This window comes from Thamnophis elegans, chromosome 5 (genome assembly GCF_009769535.1).
Source record: "Thamnophis elegans isolate rThaEle1 chromosome 5, rThaEle1.pri, whole genome shotgun sequence".
NCBI classification, from domain to species: domain Eukaryota; kingdom Metazoa; phylum Chordata; class Lepidosauria; order Squamata; family Colubridae; genus Thamnophis; species Thamnophis elegans.
In genome coordinates this window covers 12,683-36,182 of record NC_045545.1, presented here as the reverse complement: position 1 = coordinate 36,182, position 23,500 = coordinate 12,683, and the positions used below count along the sequence as shown (strand labels likewise).

At 42.6% G+C, this 23,500-nt stretch overlaps 1 protein-coding gene across 1 annotated transcript in view; it reads left to right on the top strand.

Annotated features, from left to right (window-relative positions):
- LOC116509121 (potassium channel subfamily T member 2-like) overlaps positions 1-18,063 on the top strand; it is a 63,000-nt gene extending 44,937 nt beyond the window's left edge. Inside the window, 7 exon segments of the mRNA XM_032218093.1 lie at positions 1,418-1,567; positions 8,566-8,795; positions 13,669-13,885; positions 16,043-16,110; positions 16,113-16,147; positions 17,889-18,010; positions 18,012-18,063. Coding sequence (XP_032073984.1) covers positions 1,418-1,567; positions 8,566-8,795; positions 13,669-13,885; positions 16,043-16,110; positions 16,113-16,147; positions 17,889-18,010; positions 18,012-18,063 — 874 coding nt within the window.
- Positions 18,064-23,500: the final 5,437 nt, after the last annotated feature.

Sequence of the window (23,500 nt, the reverse complement as noted above, 5' to 3'; positions counted from 1 at the left end):
TGTATGTCTTTGTAAAATCCTATTATTTATACTTTTGTGTCTTAACCTTTGAATCCTTCCCTCCTCCCTTCATCCCTGATGAAACCTTAAAACGCTAGATAGCAGGGAACAGTTGAAGCTTTCTATTATGAGAATACAAAAGATGTAGCTGATATATTTCTACCAGCCCTCCAGCTTCTAAAACAAAAGAGTCTGTCAAGCAAAAGCTGTAAATTTCAGGGTAAAGTTATATAGCAAGGTACTTAATGAAGAACATACAAAAGTTGGAAATAAAAGCTATGAAAAAGCTAGAAATAAAAAATGGACATTAACCCACAAGCCTGTTTAGCCTTCTTGTGGCTCTTCACTAAATCCCCGAGGTGGAGACCTGGCCACAATACTGAGCCAGACAAAATCAGGATGCGAAGAGTGTGCATGTTATTAGCAGGCTGAAAAGCAGCCTTGCCTGCCAGCTGAAAGTGGCAGAGGGAAAAATGGTACAGTAACTTCATTAGCATTGTTATGCTCAGCCAAGTATAGGCAGAATTCTGAACTGGTGAAAATCTAGCAATTTTCAGTAAATCAGTAAGTCATATTCATTAACATAAAAGGCTTTACGCTAAGATAAAAATATTGTTTTGCTAGTAATTTAATTTCTATTCTGTCTTAATTTCAAATTGCATTTTATTTATGTTTATTTGGAATGTAACAAAACAATTCCTGACCTTTTCCCTATTGTGAACTTTCCAAACAGTAAGTTTATCCAATAATGCAAAATGTTTCGAAGGGCAAAAGGGTAAATTGCAGATGGCAATTTTTTAAAAAAAGGTCTATACTAGGGAGGGGAAAAAATCCATTTTTTTTTCCAGGCTGTGCTTTCTGTGATATGAGCAGGCCAGAACTGAGTGCTTAAGTATTGCTGCAGGATGCTATCTTTGCTGTGAAATTGAAATTGAGGGACACTGGTGGTTCTCAATCATGCATGTCATGTTTATGGAGATGCTCAGTCATCTAGGTCAGGGGTGTCAAACTCATGACGAAACGTTGTTGTCATGTGACGTATCACAACTCCCCCCCCCCCCTTTGGTAAACCGGGGCTGGGCCAGTGTGTGATGCATCCAGCCCGCGGCCCATGAGTTTGACACCCCTAATCTAGGTCATAGTTGTCCCAAGGTGATTTTCCAAAATGCGACTGGACTTTCCTGGGTTTTTTTCCTTGAAAATCTTTCACTTCACATCCAAGAAGCTTCTTCAGTTCTGAAGTTCAGAAATGAAGCTTCTTGGATGAGCAGTGAAACATTTTCAAGGGGGGGGAAAAAAACCAAGGAACTAGAGTTGCCTTTTGGAAAATCACCTTTGGGATTCTATTTATGTTACATATATCTACCGCTTACATGCATAGACTGATGCTAACTCTCTGTATGTATCTGTGTTTCAGAGAGGGCCAACAGTCACCAGAACAGTGGCAGAAAATGTATGGGAGATGCTCAGGGAATGAAGTATATCACATTAACTTGGAGGAGAGTGTGTTTTTTGCTGAATATGAAGGAAAAAGTTTTACATACGCATCTTTCCATGCACACAAAAAGTAGGTTTAGTTTATTACAATACAATCAAGAGCCTTTTAAAAATTTCCCTTTTGAATGAGACCTTGACTTTGGGTTCCATTGATTAGATAGGTTTGTTGTTACTGAAGTGGCTAGTACCGTGTTTCCCCAAAAATAAGACAAAATATTTTCTTTTGACCCTCCAAATAAGGACTTGGCCTTATTTTTGAGGAGGTCTTATTATTTTTCAGGTGCAGGAGGCAGCAAGCCCACCAGCCCCACCCTCTCTGTCCTACCATCTGCTTGCCTGCGGCCACAATGACCCAAGTTCTCCTTGCAACCTGGCCTTCGCCTGCCCTGCTTGCTAGCCGCTGAACAGCTGACTCTGCTGCTCTGGCCTCACGGGGCGGGGCTCTTCCTGGCAGAACACACACACACACACACACACAAACACCCCATCCCTCTAAGGCAGCCACATACTTTCACTAACTTGCTTTCTAGCTCCATTCTCCGCTCCACATGCGGGGCAAGAAAAGTAGAGTGTGTTCCTATGGTTTTAAAAAAATATCAGAAAATACCTTCCAACTTCTCGCAAAATATATATATATATCCCAAAATTGGAAGTAGTCCTACTGTTAGATATCCCCCGCCCCTGCTGACAGACTGACAGAGGTTTCCACCAAGGTCCACTGTTCCGGTGAGAGCAGAGGTTGAATTCCATTGGTCAAGTTACTGAAGCCTTGTGTGCCTCCTTTACCCGATCTAACACTGGCGACGAAGGTGGGATTGGAAGGCAACTAGGCAAACAAAGAGAGCAAACGAAGCCTTTCAAGTACATCCAGCCCGGAGCATCCTGTGAGGCATCGAGCAAGCCATCACGGAACAACCAGAGAGAACCAGAATGGCTATGCACGCTCCACCAACTCCGTACAACCCAGCTACTGAATACTAGAAATCGTACATGCTACGATTCAAGTGTTTCCTGGAAGCGAACGATCTCACGGGCGTTCCAGAAGCCCGAAAAAAGAACTTGTTCCTCAGTTACTGTGGCCAGGAAGTGTTTGAGACGGCGAAAAACCTCTCGGAACCACCACCCCCTACAAGCAGTGTCCTGGTATGCACTACAACAAATGCTGAAGACCCACTATGCGCCGAAGCCATCCAAATATGTTCGCCGGTACCAGTTCAACATTCGGAACCAGAAGGAGGGTGAATCGATCAATGGGTACATGGCGGCGCTCCGAAAATCCGCAGCCTACTGTGAGTTCCGTGAACTGGATGAACTGATTCTGGATCGCATAATTTGTGGTGTGCGAGACATCACTCTGCAGAGGAGGCTTCTGGCTAAATCCAACCTCTCTCTGCAGATCGCACTAGACAAAGCTAGAGCATCCGAATCAGCCGCCCAATCGATGGAAACCCTCCAACGCCACACGCACTTCTGGACGTGTGGAAAAGTAACCCCATACACCGCGAGACCACAGAGCCCGAGAGCTCTGAAAGCAAGGAGGAAGACAGCTACTACATGTGCAGTAGCTGCACAAAGCCGGCGTGAAAATTTAACTCACAAATTCCGCCCTGCGCCAGCTGTGGAGGAGACCATGTCCGATCATGGCACATTGCCAAACTATGCTGCAGCGACAGTCCAAGGGGGCCCAAAACCACAAACAGCAACCCAAATCAGGGGCTTGGCAGAAGTACCCACGGGAGTCAGAAGGGGACAATAGAATCACCAACATCACTTCTGCCACACGAAGCCGCCCAGGGCGCCCAAAAAAGCCGAATGTCACTATTCTGGTTAGACAAATACGTACCATTAGCCCCAAAAAGCTGAAAGCCACTGTCCTCATCGAAGACTCTCCATGCGAAATGGAGATCGACACTGGATTGTCACTGACAATAATCCCATGGTCAGTCCTGAAACAAGCGATCCCTAAGCTACAAAAGAGACACCTCAGAAGCCCCAGCATCTGCCTACGTGACTAACAGGGGAACCAGGTCCCCAACGTGGGCCAAGGCACCTTCTGGGTAAACTACAAGCAATTTTGCAAAAACCTCCCCATGACAGTGGTCAGAGGGGACCTTCAGAGTCTGCTTGGACTGGATTGGTACCAAGCTTTGGGGATGGAAGTGACCGGAGTCAACTCCATTGGGGAGGACGCCGCTGAAGCCATCTTTAAGGAGTTCGAGGATATCTTCGGCACCAGTCTGGGTGAATACAAAGGAACCCCAATTTCCTTTAGTTTAGACCCCATAATAGCCCCAATTAGGCTAAAACCCAGGAGAGTACCTTTCGCTCTCCACCCAAAAATTGACAAAGAAATCGATAATAATAGCAATAGCAATAGCAGTAGACTTATATACCGCTTCATAGGCCTTTCAGGCCTCTCTAAGCGGTTTACAGAGAGTCAGCATATTGCCCCCAACAATCTGGGTCCTCATTTCACCCACCTCGGAAGGATGGAAGGCTGAGTCAACCCTGAGCCGGTGAGATTTGAACCGCTGACCTGCTGATCTAGCAGTAGCCTGCAGTGCTGCATTTAACCACTGCGCCACCTCAGCTCGTGAGCCAAGGCATCTTAGAGCCAGTCAATCACGCACGATGGGAGACACCAATTGTGACACCTGTCAAGCCTGACTGGTCTGTATGCATCTACGCAGACTATAAATGTACAATTAATAAAGCGCTACAACAAAGCACTTACCCTGTACCTATTGCATTCGCTTGGCCCAGGAAAAATATTTGCAAAATTGGATATGGTGCAGGCATACCAACAATTGCCAGTAGATGGCACTACTGCAGAGGCCCAAACCATTGTGACGCACAGGGGTGCATTCAAATGCAACTGCCTGCAATTTGGTGTTAGTATAGCCCCTGGGCTGTTCCAAAGCATCATGGAACGACTTTTGCAGGGGATTCCAGGAATCATCCCCTATTTCGCCGACATCTTGGTATCGGCCGTAAATGAAGTGCAACTTTTAAAATGCGTACAAACAGTTTTGGCTAGAATCAGAGACAAGGCCCTCCGTCTCAAAAAAGAAAAATGTCAAATTAATGTGCCAAAAGTTGAATTCCTAGGGTACATGATTGATGGGTCTGGGATCCACCCAACCTCACAAAAAATTAAAGCCATTAAGGAAGTTCCCACACCTCAAAATCAGATCAAACTGCAAGCGTTCCTCGAGCTCCTTAATTTCTACAGCATCTTTCTCAAACAGAAAACTACCGTTGCTGAGCCACTACATCGCCTCCTAGCCAAGAATGCGAAATGGTCCTGGGGCAAAACTGAAGCCGCCACATTCACCGCTGTAAAAATACTTTTGTCAGCAGACTCATTCCTAGTACAGAACAGCCAGACCCTGCCATTGGTGTTGACCTGTGACCCTTCCCCTTTCGGTGTCGGTGCTGTCCTCAGCCACTGCATGCCCAATGGAACCGAAGCCCCCATTGCATTTTACTCCAGGACATTATCCGCCGCAGAGCGGAACTACAACCAACTGGACTGTGAGGCTTTGGCTGCAGTAGCTGGAGTAAAGAGATTCCACGAATATCTCTATGGCCGAGATTTCAAACTGATCACAGACCACAAGCCACTGTTGGGGTTGCTGGCTGGGGTCGCCCCACCCTGGTTTCACTATCTCCCCGAATGACCAGGTGGACAATTTTTCTAGCAGCCTATTCCTACCACCTCATCCACTAACCAGACACCACATTAGGGCACGCAGATGCCTTAAGCCACTGTTCACTGCCCGAAGTCCTCACCGACCCCACCCCGAGACATTGGTCCTCCTCATTGACTGCCTGGAAACCGGACTCATCTCTAGCGACATCACACGCCACTCTGCAAAAGACCCCATAATAAAACAAATTTTGAACGGGGTGTGGAGGGGGTAGCCAGAGGCCTGTGGGGGCTGAATTCAAAACGTACTTTTCCAAACGGGATGAACTGTCAGTTATTAATGGGTGTTGCTGTGGGGGGACAGGGTAGTCATTCCCAAACAATTGCTCATAGCAGTCCTGGAAGCATTACATGTAGGGCATCCTGGGATTGTTAGAATGAAGTCTCTAGCAAGGAGTTATGTTTGGTGGCCTAACATGGACAGGGAGATACAAGAATGGGTGGCTACATGCACACCCTGTCAGGAGTCCAGACCGGCTCCCCGAAGGAGTGGAGTGCCCACAAGCACCATGGTCCAGAATACACATTGACTTCACTGGACCAGTCCATGGCCAAACATTCTTCATAGTTGTGGACGCTTATTCAAAATGGTTAGAAGTAGTCCTGATGAGTTCCACTACAATGGAATCGGTCATCAAGGTACTATGGAGACTATTCTCCACGCATGGCCTCCCCAATGTCCTAGTCTCTGACAACTGGCCCCATTCATGGCCATGCCATTCGAAACATTCCTAGCAGCTCAGGGAATCAGACATGCCCTGTTCGCACCATTCCACCTGGTCTCTAATGGCCAGGTGGAACGAATGGTAAAATCCGCAAAGGAGGCCCTCAATAGCATGGGCCCTGGTGATTGGCAAACATGAATTGATCACTACTTACTCATTCAACACATCACACCCAGTGCTATCACTGGAATAAGCCCGGATGAACTCCTCATGGGCCACCGCCTGAAGTCTCAGACCGGCTACATCCAAATTATTCCACCTCAACACCCCCTGACTCCACAAGCAAAGTTAGGTCTTTCACCATAGGAGGCTTGGTATATGCACACAACTACACCGGGGGAACATTGTGGATTCCTGCAACTGTAATTGGGATTACCGGTCTCGATCGTACACAGTAAAACTCAAGGACGGTTGAAATTGGAGAAAGCGTATAGACCAACTCCGTAGCCGCATGTCTAACTCAGGTCCTTGGACACCAAAAGTAACTCCTGCACAAATCAAAAGAAACTTCACAAAAAATAATAGTCCCTCCAAGGCCAAGTGAAGCCCCAAGAATATTGGAAGACTTATCTGACTTTGATGCAGGCCCGCAGCGAGCTCCGAGCGAGGCAACGCCAGAAGCTCCAGCCGTGGCCTGTGAAAAGTTCCAGGAGATTCCACCAGGTGGGTCTGCGGAATCAACAGGTCCGTCCGACTTGTCCAAAGGAAACACCAAGACTGAATTGCGCAGGTCAGGCAGAGCTACGCAAAAGCCTGCCTACCTGCGTGACTACGTCACCAGTTAGATTGTTCCATCCTAGAGGGGAGGGGTGTTAGATATCCCCCCCCCCGCTGACAGAGTGACAGGGGTTTCCACCAAGGTTCTCTGTTCTGGCAGGAACAGAGGTTGAATTCCATTGGTCAAGAGGTCTGGCAGATCCCTTTAAAAGGGGATGCTGCCCGACCATTCCCCAGCCGGATGTTTACTTGCAATAAGAGCTGTTGTTACTGAAGCCTTGTGTGCCTCCTTTACCCAACCTAACACCCACAAACTACTTTTCTTGGCCCTGCACGTGGCAGTGGAGAATGGAGCAGGAAAGCAGGTTAGTGGAGGGATGAGACTGCCTTGGAAGGTGTGGGGTTAGGGGATCTCTCTCTCACACACCCACACACCATCCTTCCTTAGGAGCTCTGCTCTGAGAAGACTTCAAATGGAGCATTTGGGGGATGTGCGTCTGCACCGAGATCCCAAGGAAAGAACGATTGCCAGGGAAAGTGGGGGAGAGATTTTGCCTCCTATCTGAGTCTCTGCTGAGCTTCAGAGCAGGGTAAGAGGAAGGAAAATCTCCCCTCCCCAGTTTCAAGTGGTTTGCAAAAATGCCCCATTCCGAGCCTTCAATCCTGCAGATCCTGGAATATGCCGAAGGGGTCAAAATGGGGCGTTTTTGCAAACAGCTTGAAAATGTGGCGGGGGATATTCCTGCCTCTCACCCTATTCTGAAGGTCATCACAGACTGAAAACAGGATAAGAGACAAAATCCACCACCACCCCCGACCGATTTTCAAGCCGTTGCAAAAATGTCCATTCCGATCCTTCAATGCTGCAATCCTGGATAATGTGAAGGCTTGGAATGTGGTGTTTTTGCAAACCGCTTGAAAATGGGGAGGGGGATTTTCTTCTTCCGATGTCCCAGGTGTATTGATTCCCATATGCCTTCCTTCCTGCTGTGGCTGTCACCGTTAGGTAAGGAGGGCATGAGGCATTTGGGTTGTGTTGCTTGGCCTCCGGCTTCTTTTCCAATTGGCTTCAAAAGCGACCTGGCATTTGCTGGAGGCCGAGGCCTGGGCGGCCCCCCCAAATCACCTGTTTTGTGATGGAGCGGCTCAGCTGATCCAAATAATGGGCCAAGAAACCCTGAGGTGACCGGGGAAGGGAAGGGCTGCCCACCTCTCCTGGCTAAACCCACCCCTTCACCAGGGCTTATTTTCGGGAAAGGGCTTATATTTTTGCCCAGGACATGTCTTATTTTCGGGAAAACAAGGTATATATTAACATGTAAAAATAAAAAAACTGAGACATTAATGTTATTACCATATTCTATTCCGCTAAAGAGTTTGTAATCAATGCTTTTCTTTCTTTTCCCCTTTCCCCTTTCCTTTCCCCCTTTCCCCAATAGTTTCATTTTCTTTTTTTTATTTTACAGCCTGATGAACTTTTGCTCCCCTGGGTTTTCATAGTATTGTTTGGCTCAACGTAAGAAGACGGGCCTACAACTGAGGGCCTGTTGCAATGTCTCTGGATGTAGGCTGTAGAAGTAATCTTGATTAGCTGGGAATCTCAGGCTGCTAAGTTGATCTCTTTCCCCAAATTAAACATTCAAATGCAAAAACAAACAGCAAAATAAAGGCCAAGCCTGAAGAATGATTCTTTGGGATGTTTTACAAAGCCGCTACATTTTCTAAAAGCAGAATAAAATTCATTGCTCTTGAGCCGAATTGTACACCAAATCTTAAGCAGCCCAAATGGATCTAAAATATTTTCATATTGTCTCTCTTAATTTATAGTATATGAGATGCGAAGGAATGGGTGTAAGCACATATACTGCAAGCTGTTCAGTTTTTCCTAACAATATTTCTTTTTACTTTTGACATTAGGTTTGGTGTTTGTTTAATCGGTGTTAGGAGGGAAGATAACAAAAATATTTTGCTGAACCCAGGTCCCCGGTATATTATGAGCTCTTCAGACATATGTTTTTATATTAACATCACAAAAGAAGAAAATTCTGCTTTTAAGAAACAGAGCAGCATCGGAAAAACCACCCAACAAGATTGTTTTAATCATGGTCCTACTCGACTGCCAGTGCACAGCATAATTGCTAGTATGGGTAAGCCACACTAAGTAATGTTGCCTCAGTAAGGTCATGGTATATGGCAGGACTCTCCAAATTTGGTAACTTTAAGACTTGTGGGCTTCATCTCCCAAAATTCCCCAGCCAGCATGAGAAATTATTCAAGTCTTAAAGTTGCCGAGTTTGAAGACTCCTGGTATGTGAGAAAGACCTCGAGAGTGGGGGGGGACGGTGAGGGGAAGAGATGCTGCCTAAGGGATGGTTAAATAAGGGAGGGCTTAGTCCACAGCTGCATAATGGCAGAAAAAGAGAGTCAGAGAGGAAGCTTCCTAACTTCTTAGTTGTAAAAGAGACCTTCAGATAGAAATTTCCATCTGGTCTACCTGACAGAAGGCTGACAGTTCTAGTAGAGTACTGTACGTAAACTATAAAAGAAACCATAAATACAATTTTTGGTCTTCTTCAAATAATACGCCCAGTGAAGTGGATGAACAGTAGAAACAGAGTACTGAACTTTCTGTTTAAATAACTGATACATAAAGGTTTATCAGTCACAAGCCAATTGGATTTGAATGGTACTTACTTTTCATTCTATCAGCCTAAGTTTTCATGTTACTGAATCAAACATGAAACTGGTTTTATTGTTCACCTTTCCATTTTGAGAAATGCCTTCCTGATGAATGAAGTGCCTTCATGTACTTCCTCAAAGTAAATGCAATCATAATTATGGGGACTGTTGTTCCGGCTTTATATTGTGGTAGGTTATTTCGCAAAGGGTGGAGTAGGGAGACAATGAAGGATCCTGTCAAAGGACACCTTTATTTCTCTCCTTTTCCTTACTCATGGAAGATTTCTCTGAACAAGGATTAACTCGAAACATAACATAAACAAGATATAATTTATGTTTTCTCTGCTGGAATTATAGCCTTTCAATAATAAACAGTCTTCTGTTACTTAAGCCACTCCCTGAACTAAGGCATTTAACAAGAGCATATTATCTCAAGGGGAAGTACTTAAGGGTAAGAGTGGTAATGTTGTCAAGGGATTAGGTTCAGTTACACATTTCTTATGTAAGACTTCATCCTATTGTTGGTCTGTCTAGTAGCCTGTCAGTGGAGATATTCCACTGACTTCACCCAGCATCAGAGTCTTTACTCATCCACCTCCGTCTTGATTTTGCCTTGCTTCACTTCTTGGATGACTGCATTGTTCTTCCTCCAGCAAGCCTCTGTTCTGGGAATTCCCCAGTTATTCTGTTTGTTGCCATCCCGTAGTCTGTGTCCTTCTTGGCTCTGGTGTGGTAGCTGCTACCCTTGACTGCTGCTGCTGCTGTGGTCAGTCTTCAGGTGATGACATCTTTATTTGCGATTTCTTTCAACAAGGATTAACTTGAAATATAATAAAATAGAGTTTACTTTTCACTTCTAGAATTATGTCTCTCAATAACAAACAGTCTTTATGTGTGACCATTCAAGTGAGGTGAGACCCGGGGGGGTGGGGGGGGGGGGGCTCACAAAAGATAAGAAGAGGGTGGGATTTGCAAACAAGTAGAAGGAGAAAATGTTGCCAGTGGCAGGAGCCCAACAATGTCACCCCCTCCCATCCAATAACGTTTGTCCAATAACCTCCGTCTCAGGGGGTGCAGTCCAGCCCCAGCCTACCTGGAAGGCCTTGGAGAAACTCACTAAACTGGCAGCTGAGGATGCCAGCAACTTCAAGGAAAAGGAAAAGTCCTAGACCTTGGATCATCCTACAGTCTTCTTCTCAGACCCTCTTCTTATACATTTGATGATGATTTAAATATTATTTAGGGTTTTAAAATATGTTCAGTACTAGTGCTATTAATATAAGCAGCTTGGCTGCCAACCCCAAAGCAGCTGAACACTATTTCAACGACATTGACAAATCACCGTCAGTCAATTGCAATAAAATAGCTTTACTTAGAAAGGCTTATACCATGTAATGATACAGAATATAGAATAATGGAGTTGGAAGGGACCTTGAAGATCTTCTAGTCCAACCTTCTGCTTGAGCAGGAGATCCTGTAACATTCCGGACAAATGGCTGTCCATTTTTTCTTAGTGTTAGAGCACCCGCAACTTTTGAAGGCAGTTCTTCCACTGTTCTTTTTTTCTCATTGTCAGGAAATTTCTCCTTAATTCTAAGTTGGATCACTACTTAATGAGGTTCCATCCATTTCTTCTGGCCCTGCCCTCAGGTGCTTTGGAGATGGGTCTGCCCTCCTTCTCTGTGACAGCTCCTCAAATATTGAAGACTGTTATCGCGTCACCACCTTTTCTTCTCTTCATTAGACCTTTAACATCCTCAAACACATCTGTATGTCCCAGGTTCTTGGGAAGGGACTCGATAGGTGGATAAAAATGAAAATCCAGTCTAAACATCTGGCTGACTGGCACAGTAATTGGACAAGGAACAATGGGTGGACACTAATCAAGGAGAGAAGCAACCTGGAATTAAGGAGAAACTTCCTAAATTAGGACAATTAACCAGTCGAACAGCTTGCTTTCAGAAGTTGTGGGTTTAAGAAGGGACAGGACAGTCACTTGTCTGAAATGGAACGGGGTCTCCTGCGTGAGCAGAGGTTGGACTAGAAGATCTCCAAGTTCTCCCAGCTCTATTCTGATTCTGATTCTAATTACAGTTCCTGACCATTTTCTTTCTATAGGTCGGGTGCAGGAAACAATCGGCATGGTCTAATATTTCCTCTCAACCACCAAGCAAACTCTTTTTGTGCTTTGTTTGTTTGCCTTACAAACCTACCAAAAAGCCCAGCGTAACCAATTCACCTTCTAGCCTTTGGTACAACTGAGTGTTTACCTTTGCTTGTGGGCTAAAAAAAAAGGATGACTGCTTTATTCATGCACAAATAATACTAACAGTACAAACACACACACACACACACACACTCATGCCTGATCCCCGCTCAACAAAGTAGCAAAATCTACCCTTGAATATACTGCTCCGGCCCTCTGGAACGAGCTCCCCGTGGGATTCGGACCCTCACCACCCTTCAGGCCTTCCGCAAAGCCCTTAAAACCTGGCTGTTCCGACAGGCCTGGGGCTAATGAGTTCCCGTCCCCGCTCGAACTGTGTGGCTGTTGATTGTTTTTAATTCTTTCTGTAGTTGTTTGTTGTGTTTCCCCTCCCCCCCTTGTCTGTATTTCCCTCCCTCTGATTTGTGAGCCGCCCTGAGTCCCTCCGGGAATAGACCGGCATATAAATGCAATAAATTCCATTCCATTCAATTCAGTAAGGCATGTACCAAGTGTAGCTATGCAGCAAAGTCTTATAAATGCTAGACCTTCGGGCTAATGCTGGTAGTGACTTTTGAATGTATAATATTCAGACCTTGGCAATACTTTTCAGTGAAATCATCTGAATTCATGTACCTCTCTTCCTTTTTCTCCATTACCTATTTTCTTGGTAGGCTCTTTTCACCTCTCCATATCTCTCTCTTTCTCAGCAAAGGATTAGACAATAACAGTTTTTATCTACAGGAAGTAGCTATAAATAGATTTTTTTTCCTGCCTATTAAAATGGCTCCTTTTTGGGAGAGCCATATGCTTAGCAATAGTTGGTCTGCCATAATATTCCACCCGCATATCATGCTACTCAGTCTAAACCAGGAGGCAGGAAGTAGTGACTGAGTTTTAGCTGCTATACTGGTTAAGTGTGGAAGGAGGAAAAACTCAGAAAGAATCACAAACCAAATCTAAGGTCCAATTGCATTGCTTAAAAGGGGATATACTTTTGTTGAATTTGAAACAAAATACTCAGATGGTGGGTTTTTTTTTTTTTGCTTCCAGCTCTGAATATTCAAAACAATCTTTTCATTCAGGTTTGTTAGCATTTAAAATCTCTTGCATATACTCCTGGCTAGGTCTTTTAGTTTTCATAGTCACATCTCAATCAATCAGACTGAAGGGACCTTGGAGGTCTTCTAATCCAATTCCTGCTCACGCAAAGACCTGACACCGTTTCAGGTAGGAGGCTGCCCAATCTTCTCTTAAGAACCTCCAGTGACGAAGCCCGTACCAACCTCTGAGGAAAAGCTGTTCGTTAATTGCCCTCACCGTTAGGAAGTTTCTCCTTAGTTCCAGGCTGCTTCCCTTCTTCATTATTAGTTTCCGTCCATTGTTTCTTGTCCTGCCTTCTGGACCTTTGGAAAATGAGTTGACCCCCCCCCCCTTCTTCTTTGTGGCAGACCCTCAAATACTGGACCATTGCTCCCGTGTCATACTTGGTTCTTCTTCTTTCTCTGGACTGGCCATACCCAATTCCTGCAACCGTTCTTCATGTGTTTTTGTCTCCAGGCCTTTAATCATCCTAGTTGCTCTTCTTTGCACTTTTTCCAAAGTCTCAATATCCTTTTTGTAATGTGGCAACCAAACCTGGATGCAGTTTTCCAGGTGTTATAAACTGGTCCTAATATACGCCACCTGATTCTGATTCCGTGCCTCTGTTTATTCAACCAAGGATTGTATGAGCTTCTTTGGCTGCTGCCACCCCCGCTAGCCCTTCTTTAAGTGATCTATCGGACTCCGAGGTCCCTTTCACGGCCACTTCGTTTTCAGCCAGGTCTCCTCTAATCTGCATTTGTACCTTTGGTTTTTCCTGCCCAAAACTTTGCTTTTCTCCATTGAAATTCATTTTGTTGAATTTGTTCAAGTCTGCCGAGCTCTTTTCGGATCCTGAGCTTGTCTTCCGGGTTGTCGGCTATTCCTGCCAGCTTAGTGTTGTCTGCAAATTTGATGAGTTTCCCCTTCTATTCCCTCATCTAAGTAATTTATGAAGAGATTGAAGGTCGTTTACAGTGTGCTGATATGGCTCTCCCTCCTCCCTTCCGAACCTAACATTTTCATTTCCGTCTGTTTCCTGCCGCCCCCAGGTACCGTTGCTATAGATTTGCAAGATACAGGCTGTAGATCTCCAAATGCAGCTACATTAACTCTTCCTTCAGAAGCACCTAAAACGGGCAGAAGGCCAAGCATTGCACCCGTTCTGGAGGTTGCAGACACTTCAGCGCTTCATAGCTGTGATCCCTTAAGTGATCAGTCCGAAGACGAAGCCACACCCTCCGATGAAGAAGTGTTGAATGGCCTGGAGTAAGTAAAGTGCACTTTTAAATGAATGTGTTTTTAAACACAGCAATGCAGAAAGGGGAAATTAGTAGCTTGTTATAGGGTGCATTTGAGAACTTTCTCTCGAAAGTTCCACAATACTGTATATACAAGTAGTCCTCATTTAGCAACCACAATCACGATCAGCCGTTCAGTTGTTAAATGAAGTGGCCCCTAGTGAAACCGCGACTGTGCTTGTAATCTTAGTTCAGCTTTTCCTTGCTTTACACTCCTGCAGTGATGACAAATGCACCTTTTCATTGTTGGCATAACTCTGAATGGTTGCTAAACAAAGGCTCCTTGTGCTTAGTTTAAAGTAGGCATACGCAATCCGTAATGAGGAATTAAAAATCCCCTCACCAGCCACACCTCACACAGCAATTGGCTGCTCTGTGACTGGCAGAGAAGTGGCAGCATCAGAGTGGCCACAATGAATTTGTTATTAAAAAAAAACACTCTGACAGGACATATGTTGTGCAGACCTAGTCTGAAGGGTCTGGTGGTAATAAGAAAGATGAAATTAAGATTAACAAGAAGAAACAGCAGCAAAGCCATATGATACTTTTATAGTTCACAATAAAGTAAAAATAAAGGCTTCCCCTGCCAGTCGTGTCCAGCCCTAAGGGACAGTGCTCATCTCTGTTTCTTAGCCGAGAGTGCCAGCATTGGATGAAGGCTCTTTCCATGATGGCCATGTGGCCAGCATGGCTATTCGCCAAGGTGCACAGAAACTCTGCTACCTTCCCACCGAAAGTGGCACCTGTTTATCTACTCGTTTTTGCAGACTTTCAAGCTGCTAGGTGGGCAGAAGCTGGGGCAGTAATAGGAGTTCAGCCTGTTACGCGGCGCTTGGGTCTTGAACCAGGAGGTCAGTTTTCCAGCTGACAAGCTCAGTGTGACAAGCAAGCTGAGCCCTTGCGCTCTCTTTTATAATACATTCAGTTTATAATATAAAGAATTCAGTTTACAATATATAACTGAAATTAAAATATAAGATGAAAAGGCACTCAAAGTCCATTCATTTGCATAGTACACCTCATGGCAATGACCAAACACAGGTACAATTGCATTGGAATCAGGGTAACTCTTATGCCGGTGTAAATACTGAAGAAATTGTTTTGGTTTGACGAAGGATTCAGGAAAACACCTCTAGAAATGTTGCCGTGGGTGATTGTTCTCCAAGGCCTCTTCTACAGTTTCCCCTGGTGCTTCCAAAAGCAGAAGGTGCTTCTGCGCATGTGCAAAAGATGCTTCTGTGTGCAGAAGCTTTTGCAAGTGCCGGTTGAACCTGTGAGGTGATATCACACAACCCTCATGTTGCTTAAACCAGACCCCCCCCCCACTTAATTTCAACACTTTGCGACCCAAAGTGTCCCATCAAAGCGAAATAAGACCACCGTAGGCGTTATTGTATTTTCAATTTGTAACAGTTTTTTGGCCACCCCTCTCGATAAAATTGACTCTGGGTGGCATACAATAAAACCAAATTTAAATCGGTTGAACCAGGGATCCCAACCCCCGTCCAGGGACCAGCACCGCTCCACAGCAGGCCAGCAGCCGAGCTTCGCAAACAAGCAAAGCCCCTCCATGGAATGCGGCAGCAGCAAAACTACTACCCCTCCAGGAAAACCTCTATGGAACCGGTTCCTGGTGCCCAAAATGTTGGGGACCCTGAGTTAAACTAGGTATGGCTGAAAATGAAATAAATAACCCTAGATCACAAGAGCAGAGATATTATCCTTAATACAGCCCTTATTTAACTTATATAACTAGTAAGTGAACTACCCCTCACAGTTGAGGATAGTGAGACTTTCTAGGAATACAGTCAAAAAGTAAATGCTCCAAAAAGTAACAAGTGTTTTACACACACACAGGGAGATATAAACAAATACACATCACCCATGTTTGAGTCATGACTGAATATTAGAAAGTTCAAGAGGAGAGAGATTTAACATTGAGATACAACTGGCTGTTTAGAGAGACTTTATGCTGCTTTAGAGTTATAGATTTAATGTTGATATCTCTCAAGTGCCTGCTTAGAAAAGAGAAGTTGCTGTACATCTCAGACAAAAGAAGGACAACGAAGGGTTGTGTGTATGCTGTTAAATGCAAAAAATGAGACCAGATTCTTCTTTCTTCTAGGTATTTAAAAGGCTATCCCCCCTATTCGCCTTACATAGGAAGCTCTCCTACTTTCTGCCATTTGCTCCATGAAAGGTGCCATTTTGCTGCCTGAGATTAGATAAGGTACGTAGGTATAATACTGCTGCATATGTTTCCTTTAAGAGGAAAAGCACTTGAACCGTGTTTTTGAATGCAAAGTTAATACTGAGGCATTACAGGTTGTGGTTTTGTTCAGCACGCTGTTGGATAAATCAACTGTATGGCTGTAAAAACACTGTGGTTTTGGCCATATTAAATTTAAGAGGATAATCTAGCCGCAACCTAAAGTATTATTCTTGCTGAAATGGAATTTCATTTTAAAACTTGGGCAGGGTTCAAGTTTCTGTGGCTGTTGTAAGTAATATAATAGCAACATACTCCAATTCTAGGTTTATTTTTTTAAAGCCTTTGTATGATTATATACAGCTAAGCATAGCCCAATTTTATTTCAGCATGAGGCGATGCATGTTGAGAAAGGAAAATATTTTCTCGTCCATGGTGAAAAAATGCTTCTCTTGTTTGGCACAGGTAGTTCTAAGCCATTACAACCATTCAGTCTGTGAATTTTCAAAGTTACAACTGTGCTGGAAAAACTAGACTTACAAGTGATCCACAGTGTCAATATAGCATAGTATCATGATCCAAATCCGTGCGCTTAATAGCCCATCCACACTTAAAACTACCTGGCACTTCAACTCCCCCCTATCTCCCTCCACATCTGTGTCCTTTCAGCCACCCTGAACAGTGGCAATCTTTGGGGGAGTGCTGGGGCTGAAATTCAAATAAAGCCCCTGAGTAGCCTGTTAGCTTCCACCCTTCTACTTCCCAGACCTCTATTTCAGTCCTAATGCTGCTGCTGCCACTGACAAAGGCCGCCTCAAGCCAGCACCACGTTGCAAAACCTCCTTGTCCCTATCCTGCACTTCATAGAACCTCTTCCTGCTGCTGAAGGGGAAGTTTCTGCTCTGACCTTAATGTGCGGGAGGCTACTGAGGCTTCCAGAGGCAGCTCCGCCTTTTTGTAGCCCCAGAGCTGTGGCAGACCAAGAAGCCTCTGAGTCATCATCTATTCCTGCACTCCTGCCACACCGAAGGACACCCCCCCCCCAATGCATGTGTGGCCTGTGCTGGGCCTCTCGGGGACTCTGCCACCCCATTATGGTGGCCCTGCAGTCTCACCTCTTCCTGCTTGAGGACCTGCAGGTCTGCAATTATGGCAATGAGTAGGATTTCTGGGATTGTCGTCACCAAGCAATGTGGTCATCTGACATCATGATTTAGACCACATTGCTAACCACAGAAATTCCAGTCCCAGTTATGGTTGTAAATCAAGGATTATCTGCATGCCAGGTTATAAAATACTCCTATCCATTTCCAATCCCATCATACAAATATAAAAGCAAATCTTCCATGTTTTTCAGGGGTGACTGGTTATAATGAAAGCTTTGCCACTATAGCATGGAATTAGTGTCAATAAATGTGTTATATATACTCAAATATCTTCAGTGACAGTAAATATCTTAAATTTAAAATCAAGACAAATATAGAGTATACATCAGTATTTAAAATGTGAGGCTTTCCTTAAAAATGGAGCTAGTGAAAATTTAAATATATCTTCAATGATTAAAAGCTGGACATAAAATGCTACAAATACTTTCAATCTACTCTAGGTGGTTTGAGGCATTCCTATACTTTGAGCTAAACGTTCATACTTTAAAAAGATTTTCTGGGAAGCTAGAAAATTTTACAACAAACAGATGATAGGTATTGTATTCTTATTTTTTCCTGTGATTTATTTTGGGTCTGTTTTAATTAATTGGTTTTAGGGATGCCAACATAATTACTATGAGGATGCCAAAGCTTATGGATTCAAAAACAGAATCATTATAGTTGCTGCAGAAACGGCAGGAAATGGACTCTACAACTTTATTGTACCTCTCAGGGCTTATCAGACCAAAGAAAGAACTCAACCCAATTGTGTTGCTGCTGGATAATCCGTAAGTAGAATGTTTGTCCTCTTATCTCAAATTTGGAACTTGGCATGTATTACGTATTGTTGCTACCAAATTTAATGAACCTTTTTAATTCAGAAGGATTGTATCACCAACACTTGGAGACAGTCATTTATAGGAGAAATATCAGATTTATTTTAAGATATAATCAAGATATAATTTTGCTACAAACAAATGACTTTGGGTGCCATAGTATCAGGCAGAAAGAATCAGAACCATTCATGTAGGTTTCAACAATTTATAAACGATTTATTGAAGGCTATACACAAGAATCTAGTCAGCTAATGGTCAGCACTGAATTAGTGTTATATAAAAGTCAACAGAATTCAAGGGTGGGGATGAGATTGAAGAGCCTGAGAGGCTGATGACACGTTTTGCTCTGTCCCCAGTTTCACCTCTTTTCCTCCTACACATAGTAAGTTAAACAAATTTTTCATGATTATTATATTAGTACTATCCTCCTCCTCCTCCTACACTCTACTGCTATTTTACTTGGAGTTGGAAGGGCTTTGCCTCAATTCTTTAAGTAACTTTCCAGATTATGGCCCTTATGTACTTGCCTATTGCCATTGGGAATAAGTTGTATTGAGGATAATTTCCATTGTAAACAGAAAAAGATGTTGATGCCATTTTCTTGAAAAAGAGATCTAACTTTGACATCACTGTAGCATGAAATCATAAAGAAAATCTGTAAAATTTTGCCCAAATTGCTGGATCTTTAAAATATTCCAATTGGCTTTAAAAAAATCTCTCTTTTATTCATCTGTTCTTGGCAGACAGTCATGTCATTTTAAGTTGCTTTTTTATTTTGGTCCAATAAAATGTATCAATATGTCTCTAGTGAAAGTTACATCTGAACGCTTAAATGTTCCTAGTTGCTTCACATTTATTTTTTCATAGATTTGATTATTCTTTCAAAAACCTCTGGCAAATTAAGTCCTCAAAGAAAGTACAGCAAAGGATTAGGTTTTTTTTCTTATTCCAGAGGTGCAAAAAGTTCAGCCTATCACGCTCTCTTTTGAAGTTCCTAGAGTAGGTATTGCCATGTTTTCAATTCTTGTGTATATTTACTGAAATATCAAATAATTCAACTACAGATAGTTCTCAATTTATTGTTGTCATTACAAATTGAGTTATCAATTATTTATAATAATTTTTACTATGGTTGTAGGCAGTGGTGGGATTCAAATAATTCAACAACCAGTTCTCTGCCCCAATGATTTCTTCCAACAACCAGTTCACCAAACTGCTCAGAAGGTTAACAACCGGTTCTCCCGAAGTGGTACAAACTGACTGAATCATGCCACTGGTTGTAGGTCAAGTCATGCAGTTGTAAGTGCGAATCCAGCTTTACCAATTGCAAGCTTTACTGGAAACCAGCAAAATCATAACAAATTGTAATCATGTGACCACTGAATGCCACAACCAGTCCTAAATGGGGAGTCAGTGAAAAGCACCTGAATTGCAACACATGATCATAAATTCAGATACAATTCTAATTGACTTTCAGAGCTATCAATTCAACTGTTCCTTAAGCAAACTGTCAGAAGTCAAGGACTACCTGTATACAACCATTGGTATCTTGAATCTATCAACTCTTGTAGATGTTATGGATCTCTCTTGCATAGAGATGATATATATATATCCTCTCTCCCCTCTCTCATAAGAGTGTGTGTGTGTGTGTGTTTAATATTACATCCAGGTTTAACTGCAAATCTCATTGTGGACTGATATTTTTAGTGTAGAAGTATACGGCCCTCTAGTGTTTAATTGAATTTTTTAAGGCTCATGTTTTAAATGCTATACGTGATTTTTAATATATGATTTCTCTATTACAGTTTTAATTGCATTTCATCATAGTTCCTTGTGGCTTTTAGCTGTGTTTTCTTTTTTCTTTTTTTGGAGGGAATTTATCAACATTTCTAATTCCAGTTATTATGAGATCCAGTATCCAGATATAACAATATGTTAGGAATCATTTTTATGTTTGTAATATTACAGTTTACATATAAGTTCCTTAGTCATCCCCATAAGTGTAAGAAAATATATGTGGGTTTCACTATTGCTTAAATTCCATTGGTACAGTTGCATTAAGCTCTTTTGCACTTACCAATTACGATGTATTTTGAGACAGGAAAGAATTGTAAACTGTTGCGTAAACTTTAAAATAAACTTAACACAATTTTTTTAAAGAGGAAAACATCCCTAATATCTCCCCATACAAATTGGGAGATAATGAGAAATCCAGTCCGGACATCATACATTATAGTTATTAAGCACAATAGACAGTGCCTTCTTTGCCATAAGCAAATTTGTAATTTTCAAACAGCTTTGAAATCTGGCTTCCCCATTGACTCCGCTTAGTGGCAAAAGCATGACCCCAGGACTCTGCAACCATCATGGATATGAGTCAGTTTCTAAACACCTGAATTTTAATCATGTGACCCTGGGGATGCTGCAATGGTCATAAGTGTGAAAAACGGTCATGTGCCACTAAACAAACTGTTCTCATCGGGGACTTCCTGTACATCAAAATCAGTAAAAGACGGCAAGTGTGGCAGACCAGATGAAATGAAAGGTTACCCCCTCCCTCTCCAAAGGCAAGAGCAAAGTGAGGAGCCGTTTGAGTCTTGGGGGGGGCACCTCATCCCACAGCACAGGCCCAGCTGGGAAGGTTCACTTAAAGGGCCCCATAGATGACATTGTTTAATGGAAAGAACCCAGAGGGCCAAGCCCCAAGTGGTCTGTCTGCATACTTAAGGCAGGAATGTGCACATAATTGTATTAGAGAAATTATTAAAATAATCAACAACTATATGAAAGAATTTTCCACACCACCAAAAAAAAGTTCTCAATAGATAAGAATGTCTCTAAAAATGTATCTATCGGAAGAAATGTGTCTGGAAAAATCAAACAGAATTTTACATACTGTAACATTTTCAGACTAATGAAGAAACAGAAAAGAAACCAACGTGGTTGTTAAAATGAAACATTAGCAATATTTTTTAAAAAATTCCACTGTCCAATTAAACTGTATTTAACCTTATTATTACTACTAAATAATTTCCGGTACCCACACAATTTTTGTGATACTATCTTTCACTTTGTGACCCATCTGCTGTTTAGGCCAGATATGCATTTTCTGGATGCAATCTGTTGGTTTCCAATGGTTTACTACATGGTGGGCTCTATTGACAAGTAGGTGAAATGATTCTTGGTACACTAAATATTGTGTATTGTAGTGTGCAGTACCATGTAGTTGCATGCTTTTGTGTAGTGCTAGTGTTTTGAAGTTGTATCCTTGCATGCTTACTTGTTCTTCAACATACTGAACCTTTTATGTTGCTTAAAAGGGTTTTCCCTTTTAAAAGGAGACTTCTAGTTTTATACATGGTAATCTACAGTTGAACTGATGTACAGTTCAGTCTTCATTCATTTATTCATTACATTTTGATATAGTTACTCTATATTTGTATACATACGAAAGTACACATAATGGATCTGCTGAGATTACACGAGCTCTCCATAAACAGATTGAGCTAAGTAGACACTGGAGAACTATGTCTATGGAGATTCTCCATCGTCCAAGTTATGGTTGTCCCAAAGGTCCTCTTCCAAAAGGCAGCTGGATTTTTCTTTAATTTTTCCTTGTTTTTTTTTTCCCTTCAAGGAAGAAACCAAAGTCAAGTTGCCTTTTGGAAATGCACTTTTAGGACCGGAAAACCATCTTTCTAAAAAGCTTTCATTTGCACAATAATTGCTCTGGGTTAATTGATTATTTATCATCCACCTTTGAATTATTTCTAGAACCTCATGATGTGTTGTTTGGATGTATAGTAAGGATTCTCATCTCCAAGCCCTTATGCAAGCTTATTAATTAATTAACCCTGTATGTAAAGGGTTAAATGTATATTGGCTGTTCTCCAAAGGCTGCCTTGTGCATTAGGACAGTGGCCCCCAACCTTTTGGGCACCACGGACCGGTTCCATGTAGAGAGGGTCTTTTGCAGACCAAAGGGGGGATGGTTTTGCATGCTGCCTGCATCCTGCAGATGGGCCTTTACTTGTTTGCACGGACCTGTTGCTGGCATGCCACAGACCAGTTCCGGTCCATGGACGGGTGGTTGGGGAGCCCTGCACGAAGATATCCCCACCTCCACTCTGGACTATCCAAAGTGGAATTGCAGTGGCTATAAACAGAGCCCCCAACGCTAACTTATAAGGTTAAAAATAACCTTTTAAAACAAAAGTTTAAATTGTAGCTGCATCAGCAGCTGTTATTTTAAGATAATGTAGAATTTATCATAAAGCAAACAGGATGCTTCACTTTGAGATACTCATTTCGTTTTTATGATCCCGAAGAAGAAAAATCCTTCAATATATTGCCACTTGACTGATGTTTATCCTGCCTTGCTCAGATTTAACTTAGCATACCTCAAACTTAAAGTCTCTTGTTTTTGTTTATAATAGCCTATAATTAAATGTTTTTTTTTAAATATTTGTATCTTTTCAATTTTTCTCAAAAATGGAAAAGATACTATGTATGGATGTTCTAATACTTTTTATTAGAGAATATATTTGTACCCAAAGGCTGCTTCATATATTACATGGCAACAAGCCAAAGTTTTAATTGGTTCATTTTACATTCAGCAGAGAACTCACTTCACTTTAGTACCTCCTGAAAGAACATTAGTATAGAAAAACATCTCTTGACATATTTGGTTCAACTCATACTTTTATACGTTTTAGATAAAACTGGATTTAAGATTCAGATTAAAAGAAGCAATACATGGAACAATTAAGTTGAACGAAGCAAGAGAAGCAATGGGAGATATAGTTCAAAATACATCGTCACTTGAAAGAAATGCCTATTCAGTCCTTCACCTCCATAATGCTACTTGCCTTGCTACCCATGGCACTTTTAGCAAAAAAAAGTCAGGGTTCCATATTATTAGTTTCTTTACCATACAGTCCACAACCTTTTTGGGACCAGGGACGGGTTTCAGGGAAGACAATTTTTCAATGGGCTGAAGGTCCGGAGGGGGGGGGAGCATGCAATCTAGATCCTTCACATCCTCAGTGTATAGCAAGGTCTCTGTGGAGATTCTCAGTCATCCAGGTCATGGTTGTTCCAAAGCTGAAGATGCTTCCTGGCTGAGAAGTGAAACCTCTTCAAGGAAAAACAGAGAAAGTCCGGTTGCCTCTTGAAAAAGCAACTTTGCAGTAAGGTTCGCACTCCTATGAGAATTTAATACCTGATGGTCTGAAGGGGAGCTGAGGTATTGATGCCAGCACTGAGTGGTTGCAAAAACATTTGAACCTTCGCTTGCTCACCTGCTTCTCACTTCTAGTTGTGCGGTCCGGTTCCACACAGATGACAGACCAGTACTGGTCCATGGCCCGGGTCAGGGATCCCTGCTTTGCCTT